This window comes from Corvus hawaiiensis, chromosome 10 (assembly GCF_020740725.1).
Source record: "Corvus hawaiiensis isolate bCorHaw1 chromosome 10, bCorHaw1.pri.cur, whole genome shotgun sequence".
NCBI classification, from domain to species: domain Eukaryota; kingdom Metazoa; phylum Chordata; class Aves; order Passeriformes; family Corvidae; genus Corvus; species Corvus hawaiiensis.
The window spans coordinates 7,985,334-8,005,192 of record NC_063222.1 but is presented as its reverse complement, the minus strand read 5'-3'; the positions used below and the strand labels follow the sequence as shown (position 1 = coordinate 8,005,192).

Below are 19,859 nucleotides of genomic sequence, written 5' to 3'. Positions count from 1 at the left end.
CAAGTAGACAAGTCAGACCTGTCTGTCTTCTGTAAGGTGGACTTCAAACAGGGAAGGATTTTAGATCTTTAGTAGTCTCCTGTGTCCTTTTGAGTGTACCTCTTTCTGGGTCTGTTGGCCAGGTTGTTCTTGTATACTGAGATAACCTGAAAAATGAAGTTGTTTCTCCTTGAGGTTTTGTTTGTTGGAAAGACTTCACCCACAGTAACCGGAATGGGAGCCTAGTATTTGGCAAAACCTGATGTGTGCAAAATCTACAGGAGGAATGCATTTGGTCTCTCTGAGCAGTTCACTAGGGACAGGCATGAGGCTCCATGTCACATTTTCCAGTCTGATCCTGTGTAACTGTTTTACAAAATGGAAATTTTATCAGGTTCTTTTAATTCTATTGCTGTTCTTTAGGGGATTTTTGAATGGGAAGTTAAAAGGCAGTAAAAAGGAAAAGATTTTTACCTTTGGTAACTAAATTGTGTATGTCTTGCCTCTGCTTTTTATTGTTTGGGTTTTTTTTTTTAAATACCAGTCTCATAACAGTCTTATTTGCAGAAAGAATATCTATTGTTTTTTTTTAACAGATTGTCATTTCCTGATTATCCCCCCCCCCCCAATGGAAGTTTGCAGATGTTAAGAATAAAGGAGCATGCAGTTAGAAAGACAAATGGCATTGTGCTCTAACTGTATTGTTTTCCCATTTTCTTTAGGCGACGGAGGAGGTCTCAAAAAACCTTGTTGCCATGAAAGAAATCTTGTATGGCACAAATGAAAAAGAACCCCAAACAGAAGCTGTGGCGCAGCTTGCTCAGGAGCTGTACAACAGTGGTCTTCTTAGTACCCTAGTAGCTGACTTGCAGCTAATTGATTTTGAGGTAAGAAAGGAGGTTTGACATTTCTTACATTGTGTATGTTAAAATAAACACATGTGAATTCCTACCACTTTAATTGATTAAGATGTTTCAGTCTTCAGCTTTTATTTTGTGGTTATGACAAATCCATTAGAAAGAGAACTCACTGTTCCAAACTGCGTAGAAGATTGAGCAACTATAGAATATGAAATCTGTCAATTTAGGCATATAAACAACACAAATTTGAAGTAGATAAACCTCTAATCTGGTAGTACAGTTCTGTTAAAATTATGGAATAATTCTTAATTGTTGTGTACACAGAAGGGTTAATCTCTTAGTAGTAATACCGTAGTGAACACAAACCTTAATACTACAAGACGTATTTATATGTTCATATGGCTACATCAAATTACTAGGAAAAGTAATAGAATTATTGTAACATTTATGAAGAAGTTTAAATATATAATTTAAAGCTGTTAGTTTTATTAATAGTCCAGTATTTCTCTCTCTTTTTAGAAACAAGTGATGCAACCTTTTTGCTTTTCCTCATCTTTTTCTCTGTTTATTAAAAAAACAAGCTGAAGTATTTATTGATCAATTCAAAATAGCTATACTTATTTATATTTAAAGGTATCTCTATACAAGCCTCTGTGGCATTTGTCACCACATCACCTGGAATAATTTACCTTCCCAGCACCATAGTGAAAAATCCTATTTAGTTACAAGATGCTGCAGTACAATTGGATTTTTCTCTTTTCCCTGAGGTCTCACAAGAAGCGTGTGGTTGTCTAGGAAAGGAGCCAAACCCCATGTATCTCACTCCACAGCCTCAACCATAAAGACCATTCCACTTAAGATTGCTTAAAAATGGGATTGTTCGTAAACAAGTTGCTCACAATACAAACACAGCAGTTTAAAGTCCTATTGTAGTTTGACATTCCAAAAACAATGGCTTTCTTCCCTGTTCTTTCTTCTCTCCCTTCCACCCCACCCATAACTCCCTCTGACTTGTGTTTAATTGTAATACAGTGGTATTTTTTCCCTACCCACACAACTGTTTATACCATACATAAAACATTCAGGTTGTTAAATAAGCAAGGAGACCTGGGAAAGCTGAGAGGGAATGCTGAAATGTGATGGCCTTTAATTGCTGAAGAAAGGAAATCATGAAACGTCATCTGGATTTTGCTGACCTCTAGATTGATATCAGCCTGGTGTTTACTCAGCCCAGTTATTAGCAAAGGAAACCTTATCTCCTGGTAATGAAGACTGATAACGATTTGCACAGGCTTGCTCTCGTTAAGGAGGGCTATGCTTTTTATTCTAAGGGGACGTGGTGGAAAGATTGTGAGTTGTTTCCTGCCTGTGGCTCTTCTGCTGCTTTGTTTCATGAGGATGTGATGGTTCCTCTTGGAAAGAGAACAAGTCATTCACTGCTTTCTAGGCTGGACCACGTCTGCTTTTTGTGGATGGGAGCTGGCAGACTGTCCAGCTATTGTTGCTATCTAGAATTAATGTCAACACACCTGTGCTCCAGATGTGCTCCAGCTTCCCAGCTGTTACAAAGCCAGTCAGATGTTGCCTTTGATATCCCAAATGTCTGTGCGAATTTACTGCATTTGAAATTATTTTTCCATTACTGATGGAAATTCATATTTGATTTTCTGGTGATTTTTAAACTTGAAGAGTGGGTCTAGAATTTTTTCTTTCTGGTGTCCCACCACAGCTGGAGGTTATTCAGTGACAAAGCTAAACTTTTTTCCTTTCAGTCTCACTTCTGAAGAAGGTTACCTTTTAGAACAGGAATAGACAGCTTGTTATTAGACAGGGACTGTTCATTGTGGCTCTTTATCTGTCTCAAATATACCTGAATCTGAAGTGCTATGGTAAAAACAACCCATAGAAAAGTAAGAAGTAAAAACTAGAAAAATAACAAATTTGATGTTTTAATGAAAAAAACTGCGATTGTCCAGCCCTTGCTATATGCCCAGGCCTGTTTAAAGTGTTGCCCTTCTCTGGAAGCTTGCTTTCCAGTAAAGCAGTCAACACAACCATCTCCTTACCAGTCTTAACACTTACCAGTTATCTCCTTGCTGGTTTGCACTGAAAGAGATGGCATCCCTGGTGAAATTAGGTTTTATGTTCTGTTGTTTTGGAATTTTTTAAATGAAGAATAAAAACTCCCCAAAACCAAAACTGCCTTTTGCCAAGGGAAGCTGCATCCTTCTGCTGAGAAGACAAGCGCAGTGTCCCTCTCACCTCTGGCTGTCATGACTGCTGGCACAGGGTCTGGGGCCTGTTTGCCGTTGTTAGGCCATGAGGTCACTTGGCAAGACACCCCTGTGACAAAACCTCGCTGTGGGATTGCTGTGTGCCACTGGCAGCTCAGTGATGGGCATTAGAAGGAAATGCTGTTCTTGCTGGGGGATCCAAGGCAAATGCCTCGATCCAGTGCAGAACTGGCAGCGTTGGTGAATGGGAGTTGATGACTATATTATGTGGAGCTTGAGTAAAGCAATTTCTGCAAACACTGCTCTACTCATTTCAGAACAAAGAGTTCTGGTATTGCTTTGGGCTGGCTTTCAATGGAATTGTAATTGAGAAAACAAGCATTTACAAACAATCCCTTATATCCTGAAAACAACACTCCAACAAAACTGTCTGTGGTAATTCACAAACATGCCATTTGTAAAACTACAGTCCTCCTACGTTTTCATAAACATTTCGTTTTTTTCTCATGCAGTCTTTTGTACACTGATCAGAAAATGGAAAGAATTTTAAATAATTGATGTTGTTTTTAAAATTCTTGCTCGTTAAATACACCCTGCATTTAACTCAAAAGCTTCCTGGTGTTACTCAGGAGATTTACAGTACAGCTAGAGCTTGTCAAGAAACGTTATATATATATAGGTTTGGTGTATAATGTTCAGGGAACCTGTAGGTGGAGTTGCTTAACAGGCCTTTATTTGCAGGTCCAAGCTTAGTACAAGTTGGCCTGGTCTTTTTCTGGAATAGATCTGATAACATATAATCCTGAAGGTGTCTTTGTGCAGTCCAGAATGGACAGCTAATTGCAGAAATCTGGCTTTTAAATGGTGTATGTGAATGACAGTGAAAAGTGCTTATGTTTATAATCAGCTTTTTGTTAGATGTCTGTACCAGTTTGTCATCTTCAGCTATGGTCTGACAGAAGAAATAAATAGGAGATGTGTATTTATTCAAAAAAGAACATTTCCAGTTCCTTTTACACTGTCTGGTGCTATGCTTGTGCATTTTTTTTGTGTACAATTTATGCTGAATTCCAGCATCCTGGTCTTACTTATACTTCTTTTGTGCATTGAAAAATGTGAGACTTCCATTTTAGGTCAGTGGATGATTTCTGTTTGTACTATTCATTTATTTATTTATTCCACTTTCGTAAGTTGCAGTTCTAAGTTGGATGTTAACACTGCAGTTGGAAATGCTTTGCACACTCTTAATGGTGGCATTGTGTGTCCCTAGACAAGGGAGAGGATAATGGAATGTTGAAGAAACACATTTCCAGGCAAGAGCATGGTTAAAAACTGTTATGCTGTTAGCAAAAGCAAGTATCAAATAAGCCCAGGAGATTGATGCTACATAGAAATATGTGATGAAACATCAGCTGGCTTTACTGCTGAATGTAAATTACCCATGATCTGGCTGCAACGTGATGTAATGTTTTGAGTGCTTTGGCATATTTGAAATGGGCATAAAGAAACAGAATACTGAATCCGTTCAAGATCAGAGTATGGAGGCTGACTGAACTGCAGAGCTCCCCCAGTACGACTGCATGAGGTGATGATAATGTTTAATTGTTAACTTGCCTGTGGACTTCAATATTATGTGTTTAACTGCCGATGTTTTTGACAGGGCAAGAAAGATGTTGCGCAAATTTTCAACAACATTCTCAGAAGACAAATTGGTACAAGAACTCCCACAGTTGAATACATCTGCACTCAACAAAATATCTTATTCATGCTATTAAAAGGGTATGTGCACTGTGAAGCATAAGTATGCTTTTACACGAAGTAAGGGGTTTTTTAAATGCATGGAGAAGCATTTAAAAGAAACTGAGTTCTGACATTTTGTTCTTCCTTTGCAATATGCTTGATTTTATTTTCTTTTTCTTTGGTTTTGGGGTCTGTAATTCCCCTAAGTAAAGGAAAATTTCAGTAATAGAACACGAACCATTTACTTTTGCATGAAATATAACTGAAAATTGAGAACTGTTAGTAATCTAAAATGCTCTCACAGCGCTAGTAAGATGTTTTCCTTTCAGTATACTATTTGAGCCTATTTAAACTATTCTCTTGTGAACTTATTCATCAAGAGTTGAAGACTGTTTTTTTTCCTTTTAACAACAATAATTTCCAGTTTGCTGGCCTATCTTAGTATGGTCTTAGACTTCTTATTCATAGTGATTTATATTCCTGTATTGACACAAACGCACCAATGCAAACCTGACCAGAAAAAGAACTATTTGTTGCATACTGTGCAGGCCAGAGAGCTGCTTCTTCCTCTCTTCTTGTAATAGCTGGTGTGCTGGATATTGAAGGGTCATGCCATACTGAGTATATGGCTGGGCATGTAGAGCTGCAGCTCTCAAACATGAAAGCAGAAAATAGTTGCTTGCATTTCTAATAATATTAATTAAGAAAGTTCTGAAAATTTCAATTTCACTGTCTTATTTTGGGACAGAAGAGCTCATCAAACATTAATAAACCATTTAAAAAAATACAGCCATTTATAGTTCTGGCTGCAGCTGCTGGGTAAGCTTGCTGTAGTTGAGGAGTACTTATTCCACCTACTGGGATACTAAAGGGTGTATGAAAGGGCCACTCCTCTCAGTGGGATACTTGCCTGTTGGTAGTAGCATTGAGATGGGGAGGATAATCAGGTGGGTTTTTAGCATATAAACAGGAAGCTTAAATGTGTTTTTCCTCTTACTTCATCCTAGTTCAGAGCAGTCATCAGAGGTGCTGACTGAGCTGCCAGTGCAGGGCACATTGGGCTATTTTATTTTAACATCTCCAGGTTTGCCTAATCCTGGCCATTTGCATATGCCACTAGAAAATGTATCATACAAGAAACTTTCTCTGTGGAGAAAGCAGGAGTCCCACATCTCTGTTTCGTGCTGACTCCAAAGTTTAGCACCAGAAGCAGTGTGGAATACTTACCTCAAATCATATGAGCATAAGTTCTACACTTGTCTGCCAGAGCAGCTGCTTTTCCCCCCCTGCATTACAGTCCTGAGTGACTGTAATTTCATTTAAATGGTAGAGGGGACAAAAAAAAAAATATTAATTGTGGCATAATGCAAAAGAAATTATTGGTGCAGTGCTTCTTCAAAATAGTTCACAAAAGAAGGCAAAGATATTTAAGGTGCAGAGAGATAAAATTGCTTTTTCAGCATGTTTTCATTGGTAAGTGCTTGAATGAGGGCTGCAGCACAGTGGTGCTCACTTTTAGTCTGTGTTGTCACTCTTCAGAGAGCTGTATTCTCAAAGGGGTTATTGAAACTCATATTTATAAGTCAGGATGTTTGATATGGGCGTTTAGCAACTTATGTGTTACACCTGGTATCCAACTGAGACAAATTTATGTAAATTTACACTGTTGCATGAATTGCAAAAAGTTCAGTAGATTTCAAATCACCATGACAGGTTGAATGGGAGAGTATTGCAGGATTTAATAAAAATTGTTTCATAAGGGAATGTTTTTGTAGGTTAGTGTAGTTAATGCTCACTATGCACAATGATACTTTTCTCCTGAAATTTTGGGGAATTTCAATTAGCTTCCAGTGGTATAAGAGGGAGGATTCTGGAGGTGTGTGGCAGGAAGGCAAGTGAGAGACCGTGACTGCTCCAGAAGCTGGAACCCCATGATGTGCAGAGCAACCAATGATGCTGAAAAATGGTTTAATGAAAGAAGAGATCTGAATTTATGTCTAGTATTATTAACCCCTCATGCTCATATGTAAAGTTTTATGTAAATTGCTGTCATGTTTAAGCGAGCAGCTTTCAAGACAAAGCATTTACTGCTTTTCCAGATGTCTGCAATCCCAGAAATATGGAACAAGAAAACTGATGTTGAAAACAAAGAAAGTATTTTTATTTAGTCTTGTTTCCCAGTTCATGAAAACCATTTGAATTGGCTGTAATTGTAACTGGCAGCTGTTTCAATAGTATTTTGTAGAAATATTTTAAAATGTCGTTTAGTGCAGGAATGAGTACCTCTAATTTTTATGGGTTTGTTTACTTGATAGTACTGAACACTGTAATTAGCAATGTGGTGCTGCAGTGCTAACTTGTGAAAGTTTATAAATTTATAAATAATCTTTGTTGGTTTTTTTAATAGGTACGAATCTCCGGAAATTGCTCTAAATTGTGGGATAATGCTTAGAGAATGCATCAGGCATGAACCACTAGCTAAAATCATCTTGTGGTCAGAACAATTCTACGATTTCTTCAGATATGTGGAAATGTCAACGTTTGACATTGCTTCGGATGCATTTGCCACATTCAAGGTAATTTCCTCACAACCTTGGAATTGTTACTTCTGTAGTTCTCTGCTTTGTGAACCCAATGTTGTGTGTGATGTTCTTGGCAAAACAAGCCTTGGGAGAGGGCAAGAAAATAGGTGTGATGCAGATGGGTAAGCTGGACACCGTTCTTCCTTATTTCTCAGAGTGTAAGACATACCTGTTAATACATATAGTATATCTGCTCCCCAAAATTTTGTTCTAGAGAGTAAGCTGTATCGTGCATTACCTGAATGCATGTGTACTCCCATGCCAGGGGCTTTAAATATGTGTCTGCAACTCCTCCCGTGTTCCTCCTGAGGACGCTTGATGCTGTTGCTTTGTTTGGGGAAACTTTTGTGGCCCTAAACCAATCAGTTATACTGAGACAATAAGCATAATATTAATCAATATTAAACGGGGGGTCTTAGCCTTGGTTGTGTGTAGTTGTGTGCAGAGCATAGCCTTGATCCATAAGTAGCACTCTTCATTGAGAATTTCACAGGCTTTTTATCTGTGCATTAAAGTAATGCATCACAGATCTTTCCTAAGTGATGCCAAGATCCTTAGCAGTGTCCAGGTAATTGCATTCATGTCCTAAATTAGTGTGTTTAATGAAATAGCAGAATTTTGGATTGCATGTCTTATGTGTATGAGAATGTCTACGTACTGTTTAAATCTTTTTAGTGACAATACTGGGTTTGTGCTTTTTTACAGGATTTGCTTACAAGACACAAGTTGTTAAGTGCAGAATTTTTGGAACAACATTACGATAGGGTGAGCAGACGCATTTTCATATTTAGAGCTTTCTGGTGCTGTGTATCTTATTTGAAGAAATCGGTGGTTTTATTCCTTGTTCAGCTCTGGTTTTGGGAATTTCCATGCAATAGTAAATCAGCTGAGCTTAGGGTAGATCAGAGGAAGCGAAGGCAGCAGGAATGTGGTGCTGCGGGAGCCAGGCCTGGCTTCTCCGCCAGGGGGAGCCCGTACCGTGCTTTCCAGGCTATCCCGGGAATCCGGGAATGGGGGAACAGTGCCCAGTGCAGGAGCTGGCACAGAACGGCCTGCTAGGGAGGCACCTTAAACATCCCCTCGCTCCAACCCCCCTGCCATGGGCACTGACACCACATTGCTCAGAGCTCCATCCAGACTGGCCTTGCACACTTCCAGGGATGGGGCATCCACAGCTTCTCCGAGCAACCTATTTCTATTACAGTTTAAGAAATAATGAGGAAACGCCTTCCACTACACTGTAGTCTAAACATTAAAGGCTCTTAGAAGAGTACATATGTATTTTTTAAAGTGTATGCAGTGTTTATCAGTAGGGACTTCCAGGAATCTAAGGAGATTTCAGATTTCATTTGTTTTTGTTAGGGATTTGCATCTCCTCCACTTTGTTGCAATACTTTGGAAGAAGATGCCTATGACACTGGAAAAAGTCCTAACCCTTCTCTTTATTCTGTGTTTAGTTCTTCAGTGAATATGAGAAGTTACTTCATTCAGAAAATTACGTGACAAAGAGACAGTCACTTAAGGTAAGGCAATTTTATTATCTTCTTAAATGCAAAGCTAGAGATTCCCTTTAATTTCAAGGTGAGTTAACTTTATTTGAAATGGCTTCTATAAGAGCCTTGAATAGTGTTTATTTTAATTCTCCATACATTTTAATTCTTGAGATCAGCTACTTTTTTTTAGTCCAGTTCTTACATTATTTAGTGTCTAGCACAGACCAAACTAATTTCTCTCCCTATGAAGAAATGGCTCCTCAAGTTTCTTAATTTTTGTTGTTTTTTCCTTCAACAAGTCTGGTTACATTTAAATAATCTAACAAAGATTCACATGGTGTGCCTAGAGGAATACTAATCTTACATTCAAGTAGGTAAGAAGTAGTGAACATAAATGTAATACAGAGCTTGCAGCAAAGGTGATCCTTGTGGGGAAAATCCTTTTAAACCCTTTAGGATAAAGAAGGTAGCAAAAGAAGTGCAGTGTTTCTCATTTGATGTGCTAACCTGTTTTTTGGGGTTTTGTTTGCATTTTTTTTTAAGGCATTCTTTCTATGCTGAATAGCTTCTGTATAAATGAAAAAAATAATGAAGTCATGGGGGAAAAAATGAAAGACTTATCTTTCCAATTCATAACAAGGGGGAACAAGTGTGATTTTTTACTTTCTGAGGAAAAGGAGAAACTGTGTCATTGAAGTAAGGGGAAAATGCACCCTACACTTTGAAATTTGGGGCACTTAGTTCTGTTGTTACTCTGTTTACTGACCCCTGTTACTGTATTCACAGACCACCACACCATTTCAGGGGGTTGGAAAGCATTTGTAAGTAAGCTGATTCTTATGTCCAGTGTTAGTAATTTTTTCATTTGGGCTTGTTTTCTGCCTTCAGCTTCTCGGTGAATTGTTACTGGACAGACACAACTTCACAATTATGACGAAGTACATCAGTAAACCTGAAAATCTCAAACTAATGATGAACCTTCTACGAGACAAGAGTCGTAACATTCAGTTTGAGGCCTTCCATGTGTTCAAGGTATGTTAAAAACCCCCACCATGAAACAGAAAGAATCCAACCAGAAGTTGTTTAATTGAGTAAACTACTTAGCTGAGCCTAAATGGAGCTTATCTTAATGTCTGCTAAGTGATTAAATAAAGGGAGCACTAATGTTTGCTTTATTATGATCCATCTTTACAGATATCTATCTTGGTTATCTTTTGAAAATAGTTTAGAAACCACTTAGGGATTTCCGTGTGATTGACAGAGTAATCTCCTTTAGAAAATTTTGGAATTAAATGCAGTAAGATAAGGAGGAATGCATGATTCCATATAGAATCATGGAGCATCCTGGAGTTTGAAAGTGGTTTTATCACACTGCATGATCTCTGAAGGATAGCAGTATTTTAGTCAGGTCACCTGAATTGTAATTTGAACATAACAGATGTCTTCTGACTTTGCAGCAGACAGGCAGCTAGGAGTTATAACTTGAGGTCTAAAACTTTGCAGTGAACTGTGAGATACCCATCAGATGCTGCATATGATATGAAAACATGCATTTGCTGTAGAATTTAACCATAAAGTGTCTTCAGTGGTTTCTGCAGAGGCTGTTGTGGCTGGTCACCTCCCACAGACTAAATTTACTTTGGTACTTAGGTTCAGCTTACATCCTGATACCAAAAAAAACCAAAAACAAAACAAAAACCTTGAATTTACTCCATTATTTTTTTCTGCGGAATACTGGAATAATTAAAACATAATTTTAAGTTACCATCATCAGTATTTTCTTAGATAGTGTTTTTTAACTTAACCTTCTGTTTCTCACAATTGTGCTCAATGCCTTTTATTTTCTTGCAGGTGTTTGTAGCCAATCCTAACAAGACACAGCCTATATTAGACATCCTTCTAAAGAACCAGACCAAACTTATTGAGTTCCTCAGCAAGTTTCAGAATGACAGGACCGAGGATGAACAATTTAATGATGAGAAGACCTATTTAGTTAAACAGATCAGGGATTTGAAGAGACCAGCACAGCAAGAAGCTTAAACTCCAATAAACCTTTAAAATATTAAACCCAAATTCAGCATTTGCTGTTAGATATTCAGCATCAGGCACTCTTATCGATTCATGAGGAACATTACTGCTAATCTGCTGTTCAGTGAACGGTTTTTGTTTTTCTCTTTTCATTTTTAGTCCAAGTTGAGAAACATAGCTGCTGCTTTCTTGCACAATGTGGACTTTCTTGATATTTGTGTCATTTCAGAATTCAAAGACACTGCTTGTTTTAGGAGTCCTGAAAAGAAAGATTCTAGGTTCGTGAAAGCAAACATATAGATACTAGTTTGGTCTAGGAAAGAAGGTATTAATGTAGTTAAGTAACAGGTTGCATGCTTGCAAATCTGAATAAATCTGTATGTTTGCACTTACCTTGTTTGAGATAATGAGCACAATGTGACCTGTGCATACCTGGCACCATAGTATAAGATTATATGCCTTGATTAAAAAAAAAAAAAATGTGCAGTGCTTTATTTGTAATCAAAGGGGAAATGTATCTAAGATGTGAGCTTATTGGGATAAACAGTTGTCTTGCAAATAAACTGATATTGAAACTTAGCAACTTTTAAAAGAGTGAAATCTCAAGGTTCATAAGGAAAATGTATATATGCCTTTCACTGCTTTATAGAATTTTTTTTTGACGTGATTTGATTTTTCTGAGACTTGACTTGTAAACTTGGAAATATGTTCTAAGGGGTTTTGTTAATTTTACTTTAAAGGTATTTCAGACAGTAGACCTAGCAGTGACATTTTGCATTTCATTTCAACAATGCTTGCTGGTTTCTTTTGTATATAACTCCTAGGCTGCTCATTTCTTTAAAATATGATTTAATTTGTACAGCAGAGGAATGTTATTGTATTAGTCTGTAACTATTACCTAATATTGAGTTTTGCAAAATGAATGCTCATGTAATTGAATACTTCAGATCACATGGAAATGCTGATTTAACAATCTTAAGTACTGCAGCATTTAAAAGGAAACAAAAACCCAAACCCAAACAAATTCTTTGTATTCACTTATCTAATGGGGTGCCATCAATTAGGGTAGGCTGAAACAGAGAACTGGAACCCTTTCTACTACGTTCTTACCAGATAATATTGGCCTTATTTAATTAAACTAGCATTGTGCTCACCAGCTCTGCAAATGGCAGGGATTATGCTAAATTAATATCGATTCCTCTGACTTCTGGGGAGCCTGCAGTGCGTCATTTCTTACAGTAAATAACTCAGTACAATAGTTGTGTTAAGTGAATGATTTAATTCCCTCCAACCTCAAGAAACAATTTCATAGGTGTCCTAGGATAACAAAATGACTTAATTTTTTGTTGATTGTGTTCTTTAATGCTGCAAACTATCAGTATTTATAAAAAGAGAAAACCCAACTGATTTTGCACCATGTTTTTGTTACTGTGACCATACAAAAGGAATCTGCTAAATACAGCTAAATGATGTTATTGAAATTGTATCTATCCATCATATAGTAACGCTAAGATCACAGCCAAGCAAAATCTCATGGATTGGGGTCTGAAAGTTCCAATTCTGCATGACTGAATGATTGCGAATGCTACAGAAAATGTTTGTTGCTTCCTGTCCTCTTCCCATTTGAAATATTTTGCAATCAGTGACGTTTAAGCTGATTTGAAAGCCTTCACAAGGGAAGTCCGAGAGCTCCAGAAAATTGAGTGTTTTCACTCTGTTATTTAAAACTGCTCTTAACATTAGAATTGGTCTTTTAAAGGTTCTGAACATGTCCTTTGCAAACAGAATCATTTTGCTTACAGGAAAGAAAATAGCTTACACTTCCCAGAGATCCCAGGCAGAAGTGGCACTGAGGTGGTGTTGTAGTTCAGTACTAACAGTCTGTTATATTTTGGTTTATCATAGCTGAGTGGAGGAAAACGTTATTTGCCAAGTTACTCACCATAACAAGTAAGGCTTCCTCTTTAGAAAGACGTAGATGTGCTAAAGATTTCTATGTGTAAAGAAGTGAAAACATTTGGACTGGCATAGAGGTTACTCTATATTAGGCCTTGGAATCAATGGCTATGGTGACTTTTTTAATATGTGGAAACATTTAAATGTTGGCTTTCGAAAAGAAGTTGTATTTAAATTAAAGCTCCTTTGATGTGCTGTTCATATTAAAAAACTTGTTCTGGAAGTGGTTTCTTATCTGCTTGAAGGCTTAAGGGTGTTACTAAAACATATTTAAATGCAAGCGGTTTTTTGTTTGGCTTTTTTCTTTTTTTTTTCTTTCTCTTTTTTTTTTTTTTTAACTAAGAGATGTATACAATTGTAATTCTATTTCCATGGTAGCATTTCATTTCTCCTGAGGAAAATGCGTTTCGTATCCAAAAAAATCTGGCTGGCCCCATAATTTAAATTAAAATAAAATTTTGAAGAAAAATGTGTGTTCTTTACTGTGTTACTGAAGAGGATCAGTTTCTTGTGGATGTGTATCAGGTCTCCCTTATTGCCTTCGAGTGGTTCAGCTTTCTCCCTTTTAAATATGAAATCATTTTAAATCATGAAAAACTCTGGCTTGCACAAACATTTTTAAAGCATTAAGACAAAGCGCTGTATTAGAGCTGCAATCAATTTTAATTAATTGTTGGTAGCCTCCCTTGCCTCTTTGTATTGTTATTGCTGATTGTATTTCTTTTTGGCATGACCAAGGGCAAAGAGAGGAGATGCTATTTCCTGCGTCATGGCTGGAGACAGGACCTGATAGGGTTAGTTGATAAATTTTTGGCCCTTCACTTCTCTCTAATTTTCAGGAGCTGAGAGTGTCTGTAATTGGTCACCCTTTCCTTAGGCTGTGCTGGTGTCTCCTCGCTGCCTCTGGAGCTGCTGTCACAGGTAACACCCCAGGTTATGCAGTGTGGCAAACATCAGGAGAGTGTTACATTTTAAACAACGTTCAGGAGCTTTTGATGCAGATTCTGCAGATGGTTTTGTTCAGCAAAATTACTGAACAAAAAGTTTCCCTTCAGGAACATAATTACTTTGCAGACAGAAGTATTTGGTCTTTGATAACCCCCAGTAGAGACCACACCTGTTTGACCCTCTGTGGAAAATGTTGGCATTTCTCTTCCTCACTGACAGGAAGATCACAGATTACAGGGGGAAGGAGTAATTTATACTGGTGGTCAGACAAATGGCAAATTTCACTTGAGTGCACAAGTCAGGCACTTGACAAGGTGTTTGAAACACCCTTGTGGTAGGAAGCACACGAAATGCAAGGAGATATTGCCCTGACTTCTTAAAATTTGCTTTCCCCACAGAGCTGATCAGCAGGACCTGCCTTCTGAGCTGCCATCTCTAGGAACCCCAGCAGGAGTTGTCCTTGAAGTTGTGGGATCAGGTTGTGGACAAAGCTGCTTTCAGTAAGTCTCCCTCTGTTTGTGGCCTGCCAAGTCATTCCCAGCAGGCAACTTCATCAGATTTCATTTTGCTGCTTCCCTTTTTTTCCCCCTATTTGTTTCAGACTTTTGCTGGCTGCTGTATTGAATTATTTCCCTGTCTGTGCTGCTTTTCCTCCTATGGCTGTTGATTGGTGCCATCTCTTTGGGTCCAGTGCGTTTATTTTCTGTCACCTTTGTGGTTATTTCTCATGGTACATCTGTATTCCTTTCTTCAGAGGTTTTGGCCTTTGTAAGGCAGTTTTAAGTGCTGTTTCTTTTAGCTTTCCAGCATATTGCAATTCCAGGTGATGGTTAGTATCATAGTGAGGAAAATGTTACCCTGTTCTTTTACATGTTACCTCTTTAAATCAGAGTTCAGCTTAATCTGAGCACACTGAACTTGTGAAGAGTTGTTTCTGGTATATGACACCTACATTTACAAGTGTACCAGGGCAGATCCAGTTTAAATCCCATGTGACTAGAGGCAGGTCAAAACATCCAAAAAATCCCAACATGGAAAAAAGTTAAAAGGAGGGAGCAGTGGTATGCATCAATAGATTGCATTATTTGAAGGAAATTGGCTGTTTCATGAGAGAAGAAAGATGGAGAGAGACTACTTGCAAGAGCATGAAGTGACAAGACAAAGGGGAATAGCTTTAAACTGAAAGAGAGCAGGTTTGGATTAGATAGTAGGAAGAAATTTTTTACTGTAAGGGTAGTGAGGCACTGGAACAGGTTGTCCAGAGAAGTTGTGGATACTCCATCCCTGGACGGAGCCCTGAGCAACCTGGACTAGTGGAAGGTGTCCCTGCCCATGTGGGGGGCTGGAAGGAGATGATCTTAAACGTCCCTTCCAACCCAAACCATTCTATGATCCTGTGTTCTGCTTCCTATTTTAAAATATCTGTTGATGCTCCTCTATTTAAAAAAAGCTAGCACAAAACACTAAGTTATACAGCCAACATAGATTTTTGGTGAGTGTATTGTGTTCACAACAAAAAATAAAGGCAAGCTCTGTTCTAGAGGGCTCCTACTGGAGCTTCTGATTTGCACAAGTAAGGATATTTTGTTTCCTTGCTCAGAAATGCCCTGGCCAGAACTGACACTTTCCATAAAGGGACCCTTCAGGCTAAAGGTTTTCCACTGCAGCAGAGTTTTCCAGCTGTGTTGGGGGGGGGGGGGGGGGCTGTGTGATTCCAGTATGCAGGATTATGTCCACCAAGGGAGAGTGTCACACGGCTGGAAGTTACACCACCTGGCTGGCATGGGCCTTAGGTGTTCCTGATGTTGGCAACACTACAGACACTACAGAATTTACCAAGAGGGCATGTTTGGAATGAAGGAAGATAAACAGTGTGCAGTAATATAAAGATACAATTTAGATATGTTTTAGTGGGAGAGGATCTGTTTGGAAAAAGCAAGGTAAATTACTGCAGTTGTCTGTTCTCCTTGCCTAAAATTAAAACATCAGTAGGTGTTTTTCCATTTCTTCCCTAGCAAATTCCTTGTACTGGGCTGTCATGGAGGATCCATTAGGAGTTGTTCTTTCTTCTTCTTGTGGCAGCCCTTGGGAATGTGCCTCACATCCCACCAAGGAGAAACTCAGGGTAATAAGAATGTGAGTGTTGCTTAACAAGGTTCTACTATTAAAAGATGTTGACCTGAATTTAATATGCTTAGTGTTATTTAGAGACTTGAAGGAAGGATTAAGTTTGCATTTATCTGAGCATAAAACAAGAATAAAAGCTCTATAGGTTTCTTAGGTCTGTTTTAAATTTAAGAATATTGTATATTGTAACATTAATAAATAAGCCTTTGTAACTATAATGCAGGGCATTTAAATAAGGCATGCAGTATGTGTTGAACGGTGTTTAAACAACTGAGGTGTGAGGCAGCCAAGCTTTTGGCTTCAGGTCTTTAACAGCATCTCCAGATTGTATGGAATGAAAAGTGTCAGTTTGAGAAATCAGACTGTAATTCAGGTTTCTGGGCATCTAGACACATTGAGAAACATAGTCTGGAGAGACTAAAAGGTGCACAGGTTCACCTGGCTATAAAACATCGGATTGCAGCTGCTGAATTTCCTCACTCTGGAATTACAGAGTGCTGGCTCATGCCAGCTAATATCCAAATTACATGGAAACAGCTTTTAAGGATTCAGAGTAATGCTACTTTTTTTAAAACATGCTTTTCCCTAGAAATTGCATCTTAAAGAAGTAGGAGAACAATCCTACTCTCACAAACCCAGTGTATGGGCAGAGCAGGGTTTTTATGTTCCTTCAGGCTGTTAGAGCAGCAGGGAAATCCTTTGCACTGAAGTTGGTCATGCTGCACATGCTGCATGTTTGAGGAGCCCTTACAACACGCAGAGCTGCAGGTTAGGGCTCAGTCTTGGCTGTGAGTCATATCGGAGCGATGTTCTAGAAGGAAAAAAAGCACAGATAAAGCAAACATAGCAGGAATAGTTACAGACCAATGGAAGAGTGTGAGAGGAGTTCACTGGAGCTTGTGAATAGCTTGAAAATATTTGTTGTGTAATTTAAAAGGTGATTTTTCTTGCCATACTAGGTTGTAGGCCATCAGAATGCAATATATGTAATATGCTACACACTATACAGACAGGCTTGGAATTTTGGCTTTGGTTTATCTAATATAAAAACCACGTACTTGACAAGGACCAAAGTGTGAAAAAGCTATGATGGGCAGATGCTGAAAGTGTTCTTGCTTCTTGGTGTTATTTGGGAAGCAGGAACCCAGCTCTCACATTTCTAGTGCCAGTCTTTCTCTTGTGTGTTCACCAAGTTTGGGTGAAACCTGCAGGTGGAAGGCGAGAGACATATGAAAATATTAAAATACTACACAAGTCATTCTTTACTGCTGCTTTGCAATTTTAAAAGGTTTTCCCTTTATGTCTTTGATACAAGAATAACCTGAAAGCTATTATTGGTATACTTTAAATTTTTGTGCAGAAACTTTTAAGTGAACATTAAGTTATGAGTTATTCCTTTTAGCTGAGTTTCTTCTGAGCAATGCTTTTTCTTTCAGCTTTGACTGGTGTAAATTAAAAATTTCCCTTGACTGCACATGGCAGGTTGGTAATTAGTAATACATGACTGCAGTGCACAGTTGGTGTCACATTCATGGGGTGCTCTGGTGGAAGGTTCATATGGGAAAATTCGAGTAGGCTAAATTCATGCCTATGGTGACTTATTGTCAATTTTAGACATCCCAGTTTCAAAAATAAAGTCTTTCTTATTTTACTAATAAAGGTGTGCAAAACCTATGAATTGATAATGATGGCATTGATATGTTGCCTGATGGTTCTTCATGATGAGCAGTAAACAGTAGTCTAGTTTTGAAAAATACCTGTCAGGCAGGCAGGTAACAGCCAAGGTGACACATTATTGTGTGGCCTGTGGTTTTGGTTCATTCCCACCAGCTGTGGAGGCTCTTTGCCAGCTCCCAGGAGGAGAATGTTGGCTCTGCTGCTGGTCCAGCTGCCCCTTGCTGGGGAGGCAGCTTTCTGCAGCCTCCTGGCTGACCTGATGGCTCTTGCCTCATCCTCAGACTTCTTCTACTTTAGCTTAAAGCCTTCAGGAAAAGGAGCATGAAGCAGGATAGGGCAGTGAAGCAAAGGTTCAGAAAAGATGCAGTTCTGCAGCAGAGCTGTCAGTGACACAGCAGTGCAGTGAACAGCAGCTCTGTGTTACCTGTCTTTGACTCAGGTAACCGTGTGTGCTCAGCCTCATGAGCTGTTCCTACTCTGGGGATGTAAGATGGTTTAAATCCTCTTTATCTCTTTTTGTTGCTCCCACTCCTTACTTCTGAACTTCCAAGTCCATAAAGGATATTTTCTGCACTTCTGTTTTCTGTTAGCTAATCTCTCTCTTATTGAGTCTGATTCTACACTTTAAAAATCCCAATCCTCTTGGCAAATCATGTCTTTTACTCTTGCCTTTCCCCTCTGATTTCTGTCAGTTGCCTTTTCAGCTCATTTCCAAGGGGCTCTGTATTTTTGGGGAAATATTCTGTAATTGCATGTAAGAAGTGCAGTCATTTGTCTGATCATTTTTTTCTCCAGGTGTAGAGTTTATCATCGAGTATCACTGCTGCAGGTAATGTGATTTCCTATAGGAAATACTACTTGTATGTTATTAGAAAATAGAGAATAGGCAGAGTGCGAGTAGGTCACAGGTACTGCACGTACGGGGCTCAGCACTGTGTCTGGCACATGAGGATGTTGCTGGGGATGCGGAGAGGGATGCGAGCAGCAGTAGCACAGTTTGGCCAGAGTGACCCTTCCTTTGAGAGGCTACAGGTTTGGTGTGTGTGGGTTGGTGGCCAGACATTGTTGGGAAGCCAGGTGCTCTCAAACACCCACACACAGCTGTGTGGGGCATTCAGTACCTGGAGCTGATAACAGATTTATAAAGCAGCCAGTGCTTTAGAAACCTCTGCTTTCAAAATGCTGTTTGTGTGAACGTTTAGCTTTGAGTTTCTGGTGTCAGGGATGGGCTCTGTCAGTGAGTGAGATTTGCAATCTTTCCTGTTCCTTCTGGGCTGCAGGTGGGTGGTTGGGACAGTCTCCCCTTGATCTCAGGCTAGCTGGCAGGGTCAGACACTGCCAGTGTCACCCTGTGACTGCACTGAATCCTCTGCATGCAGCAGAGGAGATCAGATCTTTGATTTCCTATTCTCTCAGTCCATTAGTTCTAAAAAGACTTTCTGCTGCAGCTGTTTGACGCGCTGTGCTGCCAGGAGTGACAGGTGTAAGAGTGACCTCTGCCCCTTGTTCCCCTGTTCAGACTGACCCTTGCCATTTCCATGCAGCACCAGTACATCAGCCACACCCTGCTTCCCTCCAGTGCTGTCTGCCTGATTGATTAACACTCTTAGGGAGAGAAAAGGCAATTGCAAATCCAACAGTGTTGGAGTTGGTACAACAGAGGGACAAAATGAGCCCCAAAAGTTACCCAAACAACAGCTTCATGGCCTGACACAAAGCCTGTTCCCAGGACTGGCCTGCAGCCTCTCCTGGAGAGCACTGGGGGATGATAGCTGTGTCACTGTTGTCTGCTGCTTGATTGAAACTGGATTTTTCTCCTGCCTTACCCTGTGGCACAGTTTAGAGCTGTCTGAAGGCTGCTGGAAATAAGTGCTGCCTGGAACATTCTGCTTCCTTCAGGTCCTTCCTGTAGCTGCCGAACTTCTGGACATGTGTGGTCTGATTCGGAGAGGTCTACAGGGTTACATTCATGGTACAGGGAGGTTTTGCTTTATTTGGAGGGGAATGAAGAAAGAAGAAAGTTCATAGATCAAGGGACAAAAGTCCAGTGACAGCCAGGAGAAGATTTTAATCTGAATGTCCTCATCTTACTGTATGGCCTTTAACTTCTGGAGGCAGAAGGTAAGTGAGGAGGTCTCTACCCAGACAGAGTACTGGTAGCTCTCATCTGAGGTTCTCCACACCTCAGAGAATGCTCCAAAGTGGGCAGTTTTCCATTCCTTTTTGCCTCTACAG

At 39.3% G+C, this 19,859-nt stretch overlaps 1 protein-coding gene across 2 annotated transcripts in view; it reads left to right on the top strand.

The window, feature by feature from the left end:
* CAB39 (calcium binding protein 39) overlaps window positions 1-13,341 on the top strand; it is a 42,683-nt gene extending 29,342 nt beyond the window's left edge. For both annotated transcript variants that reach the window (XM_048314651.1, XM_048314652.1), the window contains exons 3-9: window positions 702-866; window positions 4,734-4,852; window positions 7,221-7,389; window positions 8,101-8,160; window positions 8,853-8,918; window positions 9,777-9,920; window positions 10,740-13,341. In XM_048314651.1, the coding sequence (XP_048170608.1) occupies window positions 702-866; window positions 4,734-4,852; window positions 7,221-7,389; window positions 8,101-8,160; window positions 8,853-8,918; window positions 9,777-9,920; window positions 10,740-10,928 (912 nt within the window). In that variant the 3' untranslated portion in view covers window positions 10,929-13,341. The remainder of the gene's footprint in view (window positions 1-701; window positions 867-4,733; window positions 4,853-7,220; window positions 7,390-8,100; window positions 8,161-8,852; window positions 8,919-9,776; window positions 9,921-10,739) is intronic.
* The last annotated feature ends 6,518 nt before the right edge of the window (window positions 13,342-19,859 follow it).